The 18,069-nt window shown below is 39.6% G+C and overlaps 1 protein-coding gene across 3 annotated transcripts in view; it reads right to left on the bottom strand.

Moving 5' to 3' along the window:
* The window catches only part of PCCA (propionyl-CoA carboxylase subunit alpha), a 438,112-nt gene that overhangs the window by 147,547 nt on the left and 272,496 nt on the right, over window positions 1-18,069 (bottom strand). For all 3 annotated transcript variants that reach the window (XM_050765975.1, XM_050765974.1, XM_050765976.1), the window contains one exon: window positions 13,815-13,917. In XM_050765975.1, coding sequence (XP_050621932.1) covers window positions 13,815-13,917 — 103 coding nt within the window. The remainder of the gene's footprint in view (window positions 1-13,814; window positions 13,918-18,069) is intronic.

The raw sequence follows: 18,069 nt of genomic DNA, 5'->3' as shown, positions 1-18,069 counted from the left end.
GCCAACACTTGTTTTTTGTTTGTTTGTTTTTGAGACGGAGTCTCGCTCTGTCACCCAGGCTGGAATGCAGTGGCACGATCTTGGCTCACTGCAAGCACTGCAAGCTCTGTCTCCTGGGTTCACGCCATTCTCCTGCCTCAGCCTCCCAAGTAACTGGGACTATAGGTGCCTGCCACCATGCCCGGCTAATTTTGTTTTTGTATTTTTTAGTAGAGACAGGGTTTTACTGTGCTAGCCAGGATGGTCTTGATCTCCTGATCTCGTGATCCGCCCGCCTCAGCCTCCCAAAGTGCTGGGATTGTATGAGAGCCACCACACCTGGTCTGCCAACACTTGTTATTACCTGACTTTTTAAATTAGAGCTATGTAATGGATGCAAAGGACAATCTCACTCTGGTTTTGATTTGCATCTGGATCCCTCCATGCCTTATGATGCGGAACATCTGTACATGAGATTACTGGCAGTTGCATATATTCTTTGAAGAAATGTCTATTCTGATCTTTTGCCTATTTTTTGAGTGGGTTGTTTTTATTGCTAAGTTGTAAGTGTTCCTTATGTATTTGAAACATAAGTGCTTTACTGAAAATTTCATTTGCAAATATTTTTTCCCATTCTGTGGTTTGTCTTCAATTGCCTGTTAGTGTCCTTTGAAGCAAACATTTTAATCTTGATGTTGAACAATTCATCTATTTTTACCATTGCTACATGCAAGGTCAAAAAGATGTTTTGCCTCTTATATTTGGGTCTTCAATCCATTTTGGATTAATTTTTGTATACTAACTCAATGTGAGGTAGGGGTTCTACTTCATTCCTTTACATGTGAACCCAGGTGTTACGACACCATTTGCTGAAAAGATTATTCTTTCCACCATTGAATTATTTTGGCACCTTTGTCAAATATCAACTGACCATACATTTTTGGGCTTATTTCTGGATTCTCATTTCTATTCTGTTGATTTATATGTCAATCATCTTGCAAGTACTACACTGTATTTGATTACAAGGCTGTTTGTAGTAAGTTCTGAAAGATGGAAATATGAGTTATAAATTCTGGATTTTTTGTGGGTTTGTTTGGTTGGTTGGTTTTGAGACAGAGTCTCGCTCTGTATCTCAGGCTAGAGTGCAGTGGTGTGATCAAAGCTCACTGTAACCTCCGCCTCCTGGGCTCAAGCTATCCTCCAACCTCAGCCTCCCAGGTAGCTGGGACTAGACGCACATGCTACCACCATCAGCTAAAAAAACTTTTTTGGGCCGGGCGCGATGGCTCAAGCCTGTAATCCCAGCACTTTGGGAGGCCGAGACGGGCGGATCACGAGGTCAGGAGATCGAGACCATCCTGGCGAACACGGTGAAACCCCGTCTCTACTAAAAATACAAAAAACTAGCCGGGCGAGGTGGCGGGCGCCTATAGTCCCAGCTACTCGGGAGGCTGAGGCAGGAGAATGGCATAAACCCAGAAGGCGGAGCTTGCAGTGAGCTGAGATCCGGCCACTGCACTCCAGCCCGGGCGACACAGCAAGACTCCATCTCAAAAAAAAAAAAACTTTTTTGTAGAGATGGGGGTCTCACTATATTTCTCAGGCTGGTCTTGAACTCTTGGGCTCAAGTCATCCTCCTGCCTTGGCCTCCCAAAGTGCTGGGATGACAGGTCTGAGCCAACGTGACTGGAGTGTTTTTTGTTTGTTTGTTTTTCGTGTGTGTGTGTGTGTGTGTGTGTGTGTGTGTATGTGTTTAGATTACTTTGACTATTCTGGGTCTCTTAAGTTTCCATATTTTCCAAATTTTAGGATCAGCTTGTCAATTTTTGAGAAAAATACAGCTTAGACTTTGGCAGGAATTGTGTTGCATCTGTAGACTAATTTGGGAATTATATGATTTGGCTGTGTCCCCACCCAAATTGCATCTTGAATTGTAGCTCCCATAATTCCCACATGTTGTGGGAGGGACCCAGTGGGAGGAAATTGAATCACGGGGGTGGGTCTTTCCCATGTGGTTCCCGTGACAGTGAATAAGTCTCAGGAGGGCTGATGGTTTTATAAAGGGTAGTTCCCCTGCAAGAGCTCTCTCTTGCCTGCTGCGTGTAAGATGTCCCTTTGCTCTTCCTTCATCTTCTGCCATGATTGTGAGGCCTCTCCAGCCATATGGAACTGTGAGTTCATTAAAGCTCTTTCATTTATAAACTACCTGGTCTTGGATATGTCTTCATTAGCAGTGTGAGAACAGACCGATACAGGGAAGTAGTGCCATCTTAAGGTTTTCAATTCACAAATTCACAAATACAAGAAACTTTCCATTTATTTGGATTTTTCTTAATTTCTTTTCTCAATGGTTTGTTTCACAATACAAGTTCTGTACTTCTTCTGTTAAATTTGCCCACCTGGACCCACTAACATCAGTGTCGGCACACGCCACCCCAGGGCCCAAGGACAGACATACTCAGCCCACCACTGCCACCATCGGGGCCCAAAGATGGGCCCATGTGGCATCCTTGTCCCCAGAAAACCTCATTACGGCCTCCACTAATAACAGTACCCTAAGCCACCAAGGAAATCACAGATACCACTGATGCTGTTTACAGCCAAAGAAATCATACAGTGACTACACTACCACATGCACCCAGAATCAAAGCCAAACGGCCCTACCCAACCAACAACATGGATACATCTTCCGGAAAAAGTCTTCCCCTATGAAAGCAAATTCTAAAATTGGAAGAAGCAGATATTACCCTAGATGTTCAGATATCAATGTAAGAACACAGGAAACAGGAAAAAGCAAGGGAATATGATACCTCCAAGGGAATACAATAATTCTGCAGCAACGGATCCCATCCAAAAGAAATTCACAACATTCCAGAAAAATAATTAAAAATTTTGATACTAAAAATAGTGAGACACAAGAGTGATCTGAAAATCAACACAAAAAAATCAGAAAGACAATTAAGGATATAAATGAGAAATTTACCAAAAAGATAGGTATCATAAAAAAGAATCAGACACATTCTGGAATGAAGAATTCACTGGATGAAATGCAAAATGCATTCAAAAGCTTCAACAGACTAGATCAAGCAGAAGAATCTCAAAGCATGAAGAGAGGTCTTTTGAAAAAATGCAGTCGGACAAAAAAAAATTTTATGGAATTTTAAAACATAAAGAAAGCTTTCATGGTATGTGGGATACAATAAAGTAACCAAATATCAAGATTATCAGTATCCCAAAAGGCAAAGAAATAATGAAAGGACTTGAAACTCTATTTAATGAAATAATAACTGAAAATTCCCAAGTCTAGTGAGAAATACATCCAGATACAGAAGGTCCAGAAATTCTCAACCATATTCAATACAAAACAGTATCTCTTCCATGATACATTACAGTCAAGCTATCTAAAGTCAGAGTTTTAAAAACTGTAAAAGCGTCAAGTCATCTATAAAGGAAGTCCCATCAGACTAACAGCGGACATCTTAGCAGAAACCTCACACGCCAGGAGAGAATGGAATCATATTTTCAAATGGCTGAAAGAAAAAAACTGCCCCTCAATAGCACTATACCCAGTAATACTATCCTTCATTAATGAAGGAGAAATAAAGTCTTTCCCAGACAAGCAAATGCAGAATTTGACCAGTGGAATGTATTACCACTACATCCACCCTATAAGAAATGTTCAAGGGAGTCCTAAACCTGGAAGCAAAACGACAACATATACCATCATGAAAACACGTGAAAGTATAAAACATACTGGTAAGGCAAACACACAAATGAGGAACAGAAAAGACTCAAACGTTGCCACTGCAGGAAAACACCAACCACAAGGATAAACACTATAAAATAGGAGGGAACAAAGAACACATAAAACAATCAGAAAGCAATTAATGATATGACAGGAACAAAACCTTATATATCAATAATAACCCTGAATGTAAACGGATTAAATGCTCCACTTAAAAGATGGAGGCTGGCTGACTGAATAAAAACCATGACCCAACTATATGCTGTCTGCAAGAAACACACTTTACCCTTAAAGACACATATAGACCGAGTGTAAAGGGATGGAAAAAATTGTTCCATCCAAATGGAAACCAAAAACAAGCAGGAGTAGCTTTACTGTTGTCACATAAAACAGCTTTAAGTCAAAAACAGTAAAAAGACATTTTTATTGAGTGGCTGGCAAGATGGCTGAACAGGAACAGCTCTGGTCTGCAGCTCCCAGCAAGATCAACACAGAAGGTGGGTGATTTCTGCATTTCCAACTGCATTTCCAGCTCATCTTACTGGGACTGGTTAGACAATGAGTGCAGCCCATGAAGGGCGAGCTGAAGCAGGGCTGGGCATTGCCTCAGCCAGGCAGCACAAGGGGTCGGGAAACTCCCTCCCCTAGCCAAGGGAAGCCATGAGAGACTGTGCCTTGAGGGACAGTGCATTCCAGTCCAGATATTATGCTTTTCCCATGGTCTTCGCAACCCAACAGACCAGGAGATTCCCTTGGATGACTACACCACCAGGGACCTGGGTTTTAAGCACGAAACTGGGCAGCCATTTGAGCAGACACCAAGCTAGCTGCAGGAGTTTTTTTTCATACCCCAGTGGCGCCTGGAACGCCAGCAAGACAGAACCGTTCGCTCCCCTGGAAATGGGGCTGAAGCCAGGAAGCCAAGTGGTCTAGCTCAGTGGATCCCACCCCCATGGAGCCCAGCAAGCTAAGATCCACTGGCTTGAAATTCTCACTGCCAGCACAGCAGTCTGAAGTCGACCTGGGGGGAAGGGGCGTCCACCATTACTGAGGCTTGAGTAGGTGGTTTTTCCCTCAGAGTATAAACAAAGCCATGGCATCTTGGCAAAGCCACTGTCACCAGACTGCCTCTCTAGATTCCTCCTCTCTGAGCAGGGCATCTCTGAAAGAAAGGCAGCAGCCCCAGTCACAGTCAGGGGCTTATAGATAAAATTCCTATCTCCCTGGGACAGAGCACCTAGGGGAAGGGGCGGCTGTGGGTGCAGCTTCAGCAGACATAAGTGTTCCTGCCTTCTGGCTCTGAAGAGAGCAGCAGATGTCCTAGCACAGCGCTCCAGCTCTGTTAAGGGACAGACTGCCTCCTCAAGTAGGTCCCTGATCCCCGTGCCTCCTGACTGATAGACACCTCCCAGCAGGGGTCGACAGACACCTCACACAGGAGAGCTCCAGCTGGCATCTGGGACAAAGCTTTCAGAGGAAGGAACAGGCAGCAATCTTTGCTGTTCTGCAGCCTCTGCTAGTGATACCCAGGCAAAAAGGGTCTGCAGTGGACCTCCAGCAAACTCCAGCAGACCTGCAGCAGAGGGGCCTGACTGTTAAAAGGAAAAGTAACTAACAGAAAGGAACAGCATCAACATCAACAAAAAGGACGTCCACACACAAACTGCATCCGAAGATCACCAACATCAAAGACAAAAGGTAGATAAACCCACAAAGATGAGGAAAAACCAGTGCAAAAAGGCTAAAAATTCCAAAAACCAGAAGGCCTCTTCTCCTCCAAGAGATCACAACTCTTTGCCAGCAAAGGAACAAAACTGACAGAGAATGAGTTTGACAAATTGACAGAAGTAGGTTTCAGAAAGTGTGTAATAATAAACTCCTCCAAGATAAAGAAGCATGTTCTAACACAACGCAAGGAAGCTAAGAACCTTGAAAAAAGGTTAAAGGAATTGCTAACTAGAATAATCAGTTTAGAAAAGAACATAAATGACCAGATGGAACTGAAAAACACAGCAGGAGAATTTCGTGAAGCAGACACAAGTACCAATAGCCAAATCAATCAAGTGGAAGAAAGGACATCAGAGACTGAAGATCAACTTAATGAAATAAAGAGTGAAGATAAGATTAGAGAAAAAAATGAAAAGGAACAAACAAAGCTTCCAAGAAATATGGGACTATGTGAAAAGACCAAACCTATGTTTGATTGGTGTACCTGAAAGTGACAGGGAGAATGGAACCAAGTTGGAAAACAGTCTTCAGGATATTATCCAGGAGAACTTCCCCAAACTAGCAAGACAGGTCAACATTCAAATTCAGGAAATACAGAGAACACCACAAAGATACTCCTCGAGAAGAGCAACCCCAAGACACATAATCGTCAGATTCACCAAGGTTGAAATGAAGGAAAAAATGTTAAGGACAGCCAGAGAGAAAGGTCGGGTTACCCACAAAGGGAAGCCCATCAGATCTCTCTGCAGAAACTCTACAAGCCAGAAGAGAGTGGGGGCCAATATTCAAAATTCTTAAAGTATTTTCAACCCAGAATTTCATATCCAGCCAAACTAATCTTCATAAGTGAAGGAGAAATAAAATCCTTTACAGACAAGCAAATGCTAAGAGATTTTGTCACCACCAGGCCTGCCTTACAAGAGCTCCTGAAGGAAGCACTAAATATGGAAAGGAAAAACCAGTACCAGCCACTGCAAAAACATAATCAAATTGTAAAGACCATCGACACTTTGAAGCAAGTGCATCAATTAATGGGCAAAATAACCAGCTAGCATCATAATGACAGGATCAAATTCACACATAACAATATTAACTTTAAATGTAAACGGGCTAAATGCCCCAAGTAAAAGACACAGACTGGCAAATTGGATAGAGTCAAGAGCCAACGGTGTGCTGTATTCAGGAGACCCATCTCACGTGCAAAGACACACATAGACTCAAAATAAAGGGATGGAGGAATATTTACCAAGCAAATGGAAAGCAAAAAAAAAGCATGGGTTGCAATCCTAGTCTCTGATAAAACAGACTTTAAACAAACAAAGATCAAAAAAGACAAAGAATGGCATTACATAATGGTAAAGGGATTAATGCCACAAGAAGAGCTAACTATCCTAAATATATATGCACCCAATACAGAAGCACACAGATTCATAAAGAAAGTTCTTAGAGACACCCATACAATAATAGTGGGAGATTTTAACAACCCATTGTCAATATTAGACAGATCAATGAGACAGAAAATTAACAAGGATATTCAGGACTTGAACTCAGCTCTGGACCAAGCAGACCTAACAGACATGTACAGAACTCCACATGCCAAATCAACAGAATATACATTCTTCTCAGCACCACATCGCAATTATTCCAAAATTGACCACATAATTGGAAGTAAAACACTCCTTAGCAAATGCAAAAGAACGGAAATCATAACAGTCTCTCAGACCACAGTGCAATCAAATTAGAACTCAGGATTAAGAAAACCACACAACTACATGGAAACTGAATAACCTGCTCCTGAATGACTACTGGGTAATTAACAAAATTATGGCACAAATAAACAAGTTCTTTGAAACCAATGGGAACAAAGACACAATGTACCAGAATCTCTGTGATACAGCTAAAGCAGTGTTTAGAGGGAAATTTATAGCACTAAATGCCCACAGGAGAAAGCGGGAAAGATCTAAAATCGACACCCTAACATCACAATTAAAAGAACTAGAGAAGCAAGAGCAAACAAATTCAAAAGCTAGCAGAACACAAGAAATAACTAAGATCACAGCAGAACTGAAGGAGACAGAGACACAAAAAACCCTTAGGTCCTTACAAAAATTTCTACCATTGGCCCACTGTAACAATTCAATATATAGGATCATATATAATTGCTTTCTAGTTTATTAGTAGTAAACATGAAACATCAGGCAAAACTTTTCAAAAAGTGCATGCATAGTGCTCATTTTTCCATCACTAGGAAGGCCAAATTTCTAACTAATTTTCTTACACATCAGGACTACTCTGACACTCCTCTTTCAATTCATTCTTTCAGGTGAATCATACTCAACATGAATTTAGTTTTTCACCATCTTTAAGATATTAACTGTGTTAAATATTTTCATTCATCATAAACTTCTTTTCTCCTGAGCGGATGGACTACAGGTGCGCATCACTGTACCTGGCCAAAAACTATCTTGACCAGTTTTGTGTTATACTGAGCAAGAGAGAAATGGAAAACATACTGGGAATCCAGAAGAGAACCATGAAATAATTACAAATAAAAATCAGTTTATTTGGTACTTTTGGGTTTATCACCACGATAAGCTGAATAATATTTCCACTTTGTGTCTAGCAGTTTTTATACTTTTTAATTAATTCTGTCATTATTCAGACAGCTGTATTCAGAAATCAGAATAAGACCTAAAACACATAAAATACTTCACCTCTCCTACTATTAATACTTCACTTAACTTTTATTTCTACCATGCATTCATTTCCCAGAATTTTCATCCCTCATATTTTATTTTTATTTTTATTTTTTGAGAGACAGTCTTATTCTGTCACTCACGCTAGAGTGTAGCGGCACAATCTCAGTTCACTGCAACCTCCACTTCCTGTGTTCAAGTGATTCTGCTGCCTCAGCCTCCCAAGTAGTTGGGATTACAGGCGCGCACTACCACACTTGGCTAATTTTTGTATTTTTAGTAGAGATGGGGTTTCACTATGTTGGCCAGGCTAGTCTCGAACTCTTGACCTCAGGTGATCCATCCACCTCGGCATCCCAAAGTGCTGGGATTACAGGCGTGAGCCACTGCACCCAGCCACAACCCTGATTTGAATTGTTTCGTATATGTTTTACTTGTGGTAAAATACATATAAAATTTACCATCGTCACCATTTTTAAGTGTACAGTTCAGTGGTATTAAATACATTTGCATTTTCCTACTACCATCACCACCATCTACCTCCAGAAAACCTTTCATATTAAAAAGTGAAACTTTGTATTCTTTAAACAATAACTCCTCATTCCCCTTCCTCTCAGTCCCTGGCAACCACCATTCTAGTTTCTGTCTCTATCAGTCTGACTACTCCAGGTACCTCATATAAGTGGAATTGTACAGTATTTGTCCTTTTGTGCCTGGCTTATTTAACCTAGCATAATGTCCTTAAGATTCATGTGTGTTATATAGCACATGTCAGAATTTCCAACTTTCTAAGGTTAGTATATAATTCTACTTTTAAGTTTTTAAGGAACCATCATACTGTTTTTTCCAAAGTAACCACATCAGTTTATATTCCTACCAACTGTGCACAAGGGTTCCAGCTTCTCCACACCCTCACCAGTACTTATTTTCTGTTTATTTGATAGTAGCCATTCTAATGGGTGGGAGGTAGTAGGTTTGATTTGGATTTCTCTAATGATTAGTGATATTGAGCATCTTGTCATGTGCTTATTGGCCATGCGTATATCTTCTTTGGAGAAGTGTCTATGAAAGTCCTTTGCCCATTTTTAATTGTGTTTTTTGCGATTGAGTTGAAAAAATTCTTTATATATTCCAGATATTAAACTCTTATCAGGGGTGGGCATGGTGACTCACACCCATAATCCCAGCACTTCGGGAGGCTGAAGTGGGCAGATCACCTGAGGTCAGGAGTTCGAGACCAGCCTGGCCGAAACCAATATGGTGAAACACCATCTCTACTAAAAATACAAAAAAAATTAGCCGAGTGTGGTGGCATGTGCCTGTAATCCCAGCTACTCGGGAGGCTGAGGCAGAAGAATCACTTGAACTTGGGAAGCAGAGGCTACAGTGAGCCAAGATTGTGCCACTGTACTCCAGCCTGGGCGACAGAGCGAGACTCTGCCTCAAAACAACAACCACCACCACCTCTTATCAGCTATGTGACTTGTAAATATTTTCTCCCATTCTGTGGGTTGCCTTCTCACTCTGTGGATTGTCTGTACTCTGACAGAGTGGTTACTTTGGAAAAAACAGAGTAAGAAGGCAACCCACAGAATGGGAGAAAATATTTGCATCTTACTCTGTTGATTGTCAGAGTACAGACAATCAATCGTGTAAGAAGGCAACTCACAGAATGGGAGAAAATATTTCCATGAAACATTTATATAGTATTTATAATGAAAAATTTTAAAGAGGGATGAAAATTCTGGGAAGATATTCTCCTTTCATGTACAGTAGTGTTTAACTCTCACGTAGTCCAATTTACCTTTTGTTGCCTGTGCTTTTGGTGTCATGTCTAAGAAACCATTGTCAAATCCAATACCATGAAGCTTTTCCCCTATGTTTTCTTCTGGTGTTTTTTTTTTTTTTTTGAGACAGGGTCTCACTCTGTCGCCTAGAATGGAGTGCAGTGGCGCGATCTCAGCTCACTGCAACCTCTGCCTGCTGAGTTCAAGAGATTCTCCTGCTTCAGCATCCTGAGTAGCTGGGATTACAGGTGTGTGCCACACCACCAAGCCCAGCTAATGTTTGTATTTTTAGTAGAGATGGGGTTTCACCATGTTGCTCAGGCTGGTCTTGAACTCCTGAGCTCAAGTGATCCACCCGCCTTGGCCTCCCAAAGTGCTGAGATTACAGGCGTGAGCCACTGTGCCCAGCCTTCCCCTGTGTTTTCTTCTAAGAATTTTATAGTATTAGCTCTTACATTTAGGTCTTTGATCCATTTTGAGTTAGTTTTGTATATAGCGTAAGAAAAGGGCCCAAATCCATTCATGTTGAAAATGCTGTCTTTTCTCCACTGAATATTTTAGAAACTCTGGTCAAATGACATACAAGGGTTTATTTATGGGCTCTCTATCCTAGTCCATTGGTCTATATATATGTCTATATATGTGCAGTACCACACTGTTTTGAAAACTGTGGTTTTGTAATAAGTTTTGAGATGAGGAGGTATAAGGCTTTCAACTTTCTCCTTCTATTTCAGGGTTGTTTTGACTATTTGGGACCCCCTTGAAATTGCATGAATTTTAGAATAAATTTATCTATGTCTGCAACAAAATGTATTTGGGGATTTTGATAGGGATGGCATTGTATCAGTAGATCACTTCAGGTAGTACTGACATTTCCTTCTTTCATTTTTCTTTTTCCCCAGAGATGGAGTCTCGCTGTGTTGCCCAGGCTGGGCACAAACTCCTGGGCTCGAGTGAACCTACTGTCTCAGCCTCCCAAGTAGCTGACAGGTACTGATATTTTAACCATATTAAGTCTTCCAGTCCCTGACACAAGATATCCCTCCATATATTTGTGTCTTCTTTAAGTTCTTTCAGCAACCTTTTGTAGTTTTCAGTGTATAAGCCTTTCGCCTCCTTGGTTAAATATATTCCCAAGTATTTTAGTCTTTTTGATTCTATTGTAAATGAAACTGTTTTGCCTAAAATTTACATAAACGGTGCCATTAAGTACGTATATTGTTGCAACTTTCCTTTTTACCATGATTGTGGTATATACATATGTAACCAAAATTCTTAACAACACGTACAGGAGGGACACACAGCATCTTCAGGTTAGCTGCCACTGCTTGGGAGAAAGTAGAACAGGATGATGTAAAAACAGGACTTAGCTTAATCTATACATTTTTCTTTTTAAATAGGAGATCCGTAAGGAAAATGTGCAGCATTTGCTGTACCTTCCTTATTAGAAATATCTTATAATTTAAACTTGTAAAAATTAAACAGAAGAACTCTAGAAATGTGGGGCACCTAAAGCTTCACTGTGCTAAGTAGTGCCTGCACTATCTCCAGAGTCATTAACCCAGACCTAGCTTGTCACCTGTAGGCTAATTTTTTTCTTGATGTGACAGTGGGTGATCTGGGAAACTAAGTTAACAATCACAGCTCTCCCGTCTATGACCCTAAAAGCAGACAATAGTGCCATACTATTGAAATCTTTCTACCAATGAGCCTTTACTTACACCACGCTGTTCAACCTGCCTCCTTTCATAATACTGATATCAAATGAAAGTAGCTCAATTCAAATATGCCTAGGAAAAAGGGCTATGCTATCATGTGCATATGCTATTCATTGGGCTATTGATGCTCTGACAGTAGCAAAGCCAATAAATATAGGAAATCATTTCTGATACTATATACTAAAGTAGATATTTTCCAGGGAAATTTTTAATGTACTGATTTTGATGTGTTTTAAAAACAGCCCTGTTTTCCTCATAAGCTAAAAAGTGAAGCTGGAGATAATTCTACAGAAAAAAATTAAAGCTACCACATATGCAGTCAGGCCAGAGGTCTCTAGTTTTCAGCATGGAATCTAAAACAAGCATAAAGAAGCAACAGCTCTCCTGTGATCACAGCACTTTAGGAGGCTGAGGCGGGAGGATCACTTTAGCTCAGGAGTTCAAGACCAGCCTGGCCAAAATGGTGAAACCCCATCTCTACTAAAACTACAAAAATTAGTTGGGTATGGTGGCATGCGCCTGCAGTCCCAGCTACTCGGGAGGCTGAGGCAGGAGAAATCGCTTGAACCTGGGAGGCAGAGGCTGCAGTGAGCCGAGATCATGCCACTGCACTCCAGCCTGGGTGACAGAGCAAGACTCCAACTCAAAAACAAAAAAAGTAACAGCTTTAAAAAGTCATCTAGACAGTTTTCTTTATTAAGGCAAGGCACTACTTAAAAGAACATTGTATCAGAATATCAGATTACAGTAAGGCTTCAGTGGTGACTCAATACAGAACTGAAAATTATGCTAAAGTCTACATTTTTGTAAAGGTAATCTTCCCCCAGGAAAAAAAAAATGGTACATTGTAATATTGATATTCTTTACTATTCACTTCCTATAATTTGCTACTCAACCTGATCTCTGGTTAAATGTCCACTTACAACGCTGTTTTTCTGAAATGACCACGTCAATAGGTGGAATGTGGAGAGTCACACAGGATCTCATGAGACAGCTGTTTAACTCCATCATAGCTTTCATTTTAAGAGAGCTGAGTGAAGTCTCTTTCAGTATCTAACATTTTAGCAATTTTGGCTTATATAGTGAGTCACCACATTTAAAGAAAACCAAGGCGATTACCCTTAGTTCATGGACTGACATCATTGATTTGTGAGTCTGACACCATACAAGAACGTCAGTTTCCCCAGGGCAACAGCGTGGAACTGATCTGGCGCACAGTAGGCATGCAACAATAATTTGTGGAATAAATGAATTCTCATGAATCTTCGACTTGTGATATTTTCTCACTGAGATCAAGAAACTGCCACACCCCTCTCAAGCCATACCAGGTCTTATTTGTGTGAAATTATATTATTTTGATGTTCACATCCTATTCCAATATTCTGATAAAAATTCACTTGTTTCCCCAAAACAAAATGACATTTCAATGCCGCTTAGCCATTAGAAGAGAACTGTAGATAAACAGAATATTCATTATACTAACTATATATTAATAGCAACCTCCTTGAGTTCAGGCTGAAAATACGAAGGCATACGACTTAAAATAGCAACTCTTAATGGTATTTTTTGGCACACTTGAATCACAGGTTTAAATATATCACTCATACTACAGTATAAACACTGAAATCTTAGTGTAATATTGTTCACTATAGACTAGAATTCCAACTATAGCAGTTCTGTCTTGGACACTATATCCAAGGGGTTTAAGTTCTTTAAAACAAAAAGAATGTCAATTAAAGAGGTAAATTTAGCTTCAAGAGCATCTCACAACATGAGATCTAAAGATAATGTTACGTGAGGCTTCAGATTATTTGTTTTAAAAGGATGGTTACCTGCCACCACTATCATACATTTGGAATTGTAATTCAAAATGCTCTTCTCTGTAACAAAGGCGAAAGTAATACTTCTCATAGCATAAAAGAAAAATGAATCAAATATCAGAAAGTGAGTTTAGGATGTGGCTAAATCTGGAAATGTATCTCCTAATTAGCATAAGAGAACAAAAAATTTCCATTTCCATTCAGCTGCCTAAAGAAGATGAAACAAGTACATAGAGGTGCTATAAATTCAAAAGATAAGAGTCACTGAACAGGTTAAAAATGGCTTTAAATATTCATAGATAATATCAAGATTACCAAGAAAATAAAGAAAGAAAACTCACCAAGAACGTTGACCCACTGTTTGATGCTACTACAGTATGAACTTTATCATGCAATTTTATTGAGAGCTCCCAGTTGGCTATGTCTGGTTTAATAATAGGCATTCTAAAGTAGAATGAAAAGAAAAAGAGTTAATAATGATATATTATTATTTCTCAATAAACTAATTTCCCTTTTATATAAAGTGTGCAGGGTAAAACTGCCATAGAATGTATTTGAGAACATTTTAAACACCTATTCTAAGAATCATCATCTATTCTGTGAATTTGAATTGCTTAATTGTTACAGTCATTCACAAATTCGTCTGCCTGAAGCAGTATTAGTTTTTTTCAATATTTGGTTACTATTCAAAATAGTTTTTTTAAAAAAATTACAATGAAATGAATAAGTATGCCATGCCTTAAGCTTCAGAGACATAAAATGAATTACTGAGTCAGCATGATCGGGCCTAGAAAATCATTTTGTTCTTTATAGGTGATGAGACTAAAAATGTATTAAACAATGAACCTCTCTCTACATTATTCTACTTATAAGATAATATAGAATGTTTCTTCATGATGTCAATTAGAAGAATAATACCTTAGTACATTAGCTAGGATATAATTTTTTTTAATTATTATTATTTTTTTGAGACGGAATCTCACACTGTCGCCCGGGTTGGAGTGCAACGGCGCAACCTCGGCTCACTGCAATCTCCGCCTCCCAGGTTCAAGCGATTCTTCTGCCTCAGCCTTCCAAGTGGCTGCAATTACAGGCGCCCGCCACCACGCCTGGCTAATTTTTTGTATTTTTAGTAGAGATGGGGTTTCACTATTTTGGCCAGGCTGGTCTTGAACTCCTGACCTCATGATCTGCCCGCCTCAGCTTCCCAAAGTGCTGGGGTTACAGGCGTGAGCCATCATGCCCAGCCAATATAATTATAGTTTGCAAAAACAAAACAAAACAAACAAAACAAAAAAAACTATACTTATTTTATAATGTTATTACTAAAAATTCATGAAATTTAAAAAATGAATTTAAACATTACTCAGATACCCACTTATTATGTTATTATAAAATAGGACAACATCAAAATTTTGCTAAAATAAAGCACAGCCACACACACACACACACACACACACACACAAAACCCTATATGACTTATGAGTTCAACAAACACTAAGTACTTGGCTCTAAGTTTTGGGGCACCACAGAGAAATAAAACACAGTTCTCATCTTGGAAACTTACACGCTATTTCTTTTCTAGCCCTGGTTTTCTCCATCACCTAAAACTCCCAAAAAGGACTCCATATCTATGAACAATGTTAGTCTTATCATACGGGTCTTTTCCTGCATATGATCAGAATTACATGGTTCAGCAACTCTGTATCAAGCAGCCAAAGACAAAAATATTTTTAGAATATAAATGTTTCCCACGACTTTTTAAAGTAACAAAATTTAATGATTTCAGAATTAACCTAATTTAAGTATTGCATATTTATACTTGTGAAGTAATATTTACTCAGCACGAAACATCAGCGTTTTGTAGTATCTGGGTGTCAGCTTAAACCACAGTTCTGAAAAAATGTTCCAAGTTATGTTTTCATTTAAACCCACCAAATTTCAAAAGAAGTCTCTATGTGTTCAGCATTAAAAAAAGGCAGAGTCACAAAAACTATAGTTCTAATCAAATCACCTCTAGATTCAATATCTGATGATTAATATTGTTCATTTAAATACATATTTGTATTTGATCTACTACTTCTTGATCTGCATCATTCTGAAGATAAGGATATGTTTTAAATACCATAGAAGTAAAAATAAAAGTAAAAAAACGCATTAACAACAATGCACACTGTACAACACAGGCCTTGAAGATTCTTTCTGGCAGTGTGAAGAGAACTGTTTGAGGGGACAGAGCCTCACACAAGAGAATATGAATGAATGGGGGTGTGGGGGAGTTGAGGGAGACAACACACAGTGCGGAGGGGAGGAGGACAGGGAAAGAAAAGGAGGTCTGGACAGAAAGGAAGAAGGGAAGAGAGGGCTTCTGTGCTGGCATTGCCTCTTTTTTTTCTTAGCACCTTTATTCTACAGGGCATTTATTTGTTTATATGTTTGTCTCCCAGTGTCCTGGGGGTTCCTAAAATACCAAAATCATTCCTTATTTTTGTATCTCCAGCTCCTAGCACAGGATGGAGACAAAGAGATGAGGGATAAGTAGAAAAGAATGTGAGGCGTGTCTACTATGCACCAAGCATGTGCAGAAGGGGAGGCTGACTTGCCCAGGAGACAGAGCACAGGTGTGACAGGAGCAGCGTGTACCCCAAGCTCCTGGATACTCCCTGGGTGTCCCTGGACTATACCTATCATCTCGTTTAGACTTCATTTTGCTCAGTTCGAATGGGGTCAATACTTCAGTCTCACAGGGGTACTGTGATTGCAGAAACAGCCTCACATCTAGACGACCGTGCAACTTGACTTTCTTAAATCTGTGCTTTCCTCAAGAATTATGTTACTACCTCGCTCATGATCATTGAATGGTTTTCTACCCCACACCAAGTTAAATCTTTATTAACCTAACTACCATTCAATGTCCTTAAAAGTAAGAACCCACCTTTTGCATTCAATTTGATTGCTGCTTATTCTCTGATTTGTCTATCTGGTTAGGCTAGACTCTTAAGCCAAGCTACCAAGAGGTAGAGAGCAGACAGTGGTTTTTGATTTCAGGCCCTGATGACTCATAGAAGCTGGTACGAAACCCAGAGCAAACTGTCTGTCTCAGTTTCCTTGTGTATAAAAGATTATAACAACATCTGCATTGACAGGGATGTGTTGATTAAATTAGGTGTATACATGCTAGCTCTTATTATGAGTAGTTGTCCCAGTTCTCGGCCTATATTCTTACTTCCCCTATAACTGAAACCTCTTTCTATATAGAAATTTTGGATCCTCATCTCATCTCTCTGTTTCTCACACTAACAGATCCTTCAAGGAAAATATTGCCTCCCTCACCAATTGTTCGTTAATTTTAGCATAAACTCAAGAGATCTTTCTTCCATTTAATCTATGTCATATGCTGTAATAATTTTCAAACTGTAGCAGCCTGATGGAGTAGGGATTGAGAATCCCTTCTGTTATGTAACAAGTCTCTGCTTCCAGAGGCATTGGAACATTGTTAATCCTGACATCCTGTTCCAACCCAGAACCCATTTTCCCACAGAAAGGGACCTTATAGATGGTGATGACATATAGTTGCCACTCTCCAAAACCTAAGTACTATTTATTTTTCCATTGTTTTATTTTGATTCACATCTGTTTCATATATATTATAATTTGTCCCAGGAGGGACCTTATAGAAGGAGTACAGGTTTTGAGTTAAAACATCCAGGTCTAAATCTCAACCTGTTCTTCTACTAGCAATGTACCTGAGAACTTAATCTGTTTGAACCAACATTTCTACACCTGTAAAAGTGGATCAGAGCTAGGCAAGTGATAGGAAGCTACTGCTTCTTCTGCACACTTAACTCCCGCAATGGCACTTTTCTAACAATTTTTTCTTTTCCTTTTAAGAAACAGGATCTCACTCTGTCACAATGGCTGGAGTGCAGTGGCCCTATCACAGCTCACTGCAGTCTCGAACTCCTGGCCTCAAATGATCCTTCTGCGTCAGCCTCCTGAGTGGCTGGGATTACAGGTGTGTGCCACTACCCGGTCTGGCTTTTTTTTTTTTTTAAGAGATGGGGCGGGTCTCGCTATGACGCCCAGACTGGTCTTGAACTCCTGGCCTCAGGGGATCCTCCTGCTTTGTCCTCCCAAAGTACTGGGATTACAGGTGTGAGCGACAGTACCCAGCCTTTTTCTAACAATTTGTCTTAGGGTGATATGTTAACAGGATATAGGAAAAAGGCTTCAACGTGAAAGACCTCCAAATACCAAAAAAGAGTCAAAAGTGTGGAATCTCTTTGTAAGTTCACTCTTCTACAAACAAAATTTGCAAAGATTCCTTCTGGCTTGACAGAAGTTTGAAACTAGTTTTGTTTTGGTTTTAAATAAAATGGATGGGTTGGGCATATATGCCAGTTAATTGGCAGATATAAATATGCTCTGCAATAGAAATAAACTATAAATTAAAAAAAATACAAACCTGGAAGAATACACACTCTATTTCTGCAAAATCACTGAAAACACATTTATAATACTTATTTGAAACATTCTTATTAATTTAACCAGCACAGATTTATGATAGTAACAATTACCTATAATTATATTTTAAAT

Source organism: Macaca thibetana, chromosome 17 (genome assembly GCF_024542745.1).
Source record: "Macaca thibetana thibetana isolate TM-01 chromosome 17, ASM2454274v1, whole genome shotgun sequence".
NCBI lineage: Eukaryota > Metazoa > Chordata > Mammalia > Primates > Cercopithecidae > Macaca > Macaca thibetana.
The sequence above is the reverse complement of the archived record's forward strand: the minus strand, read 5'-3'. Positions and strand labels throughout refer to the sequence as shown.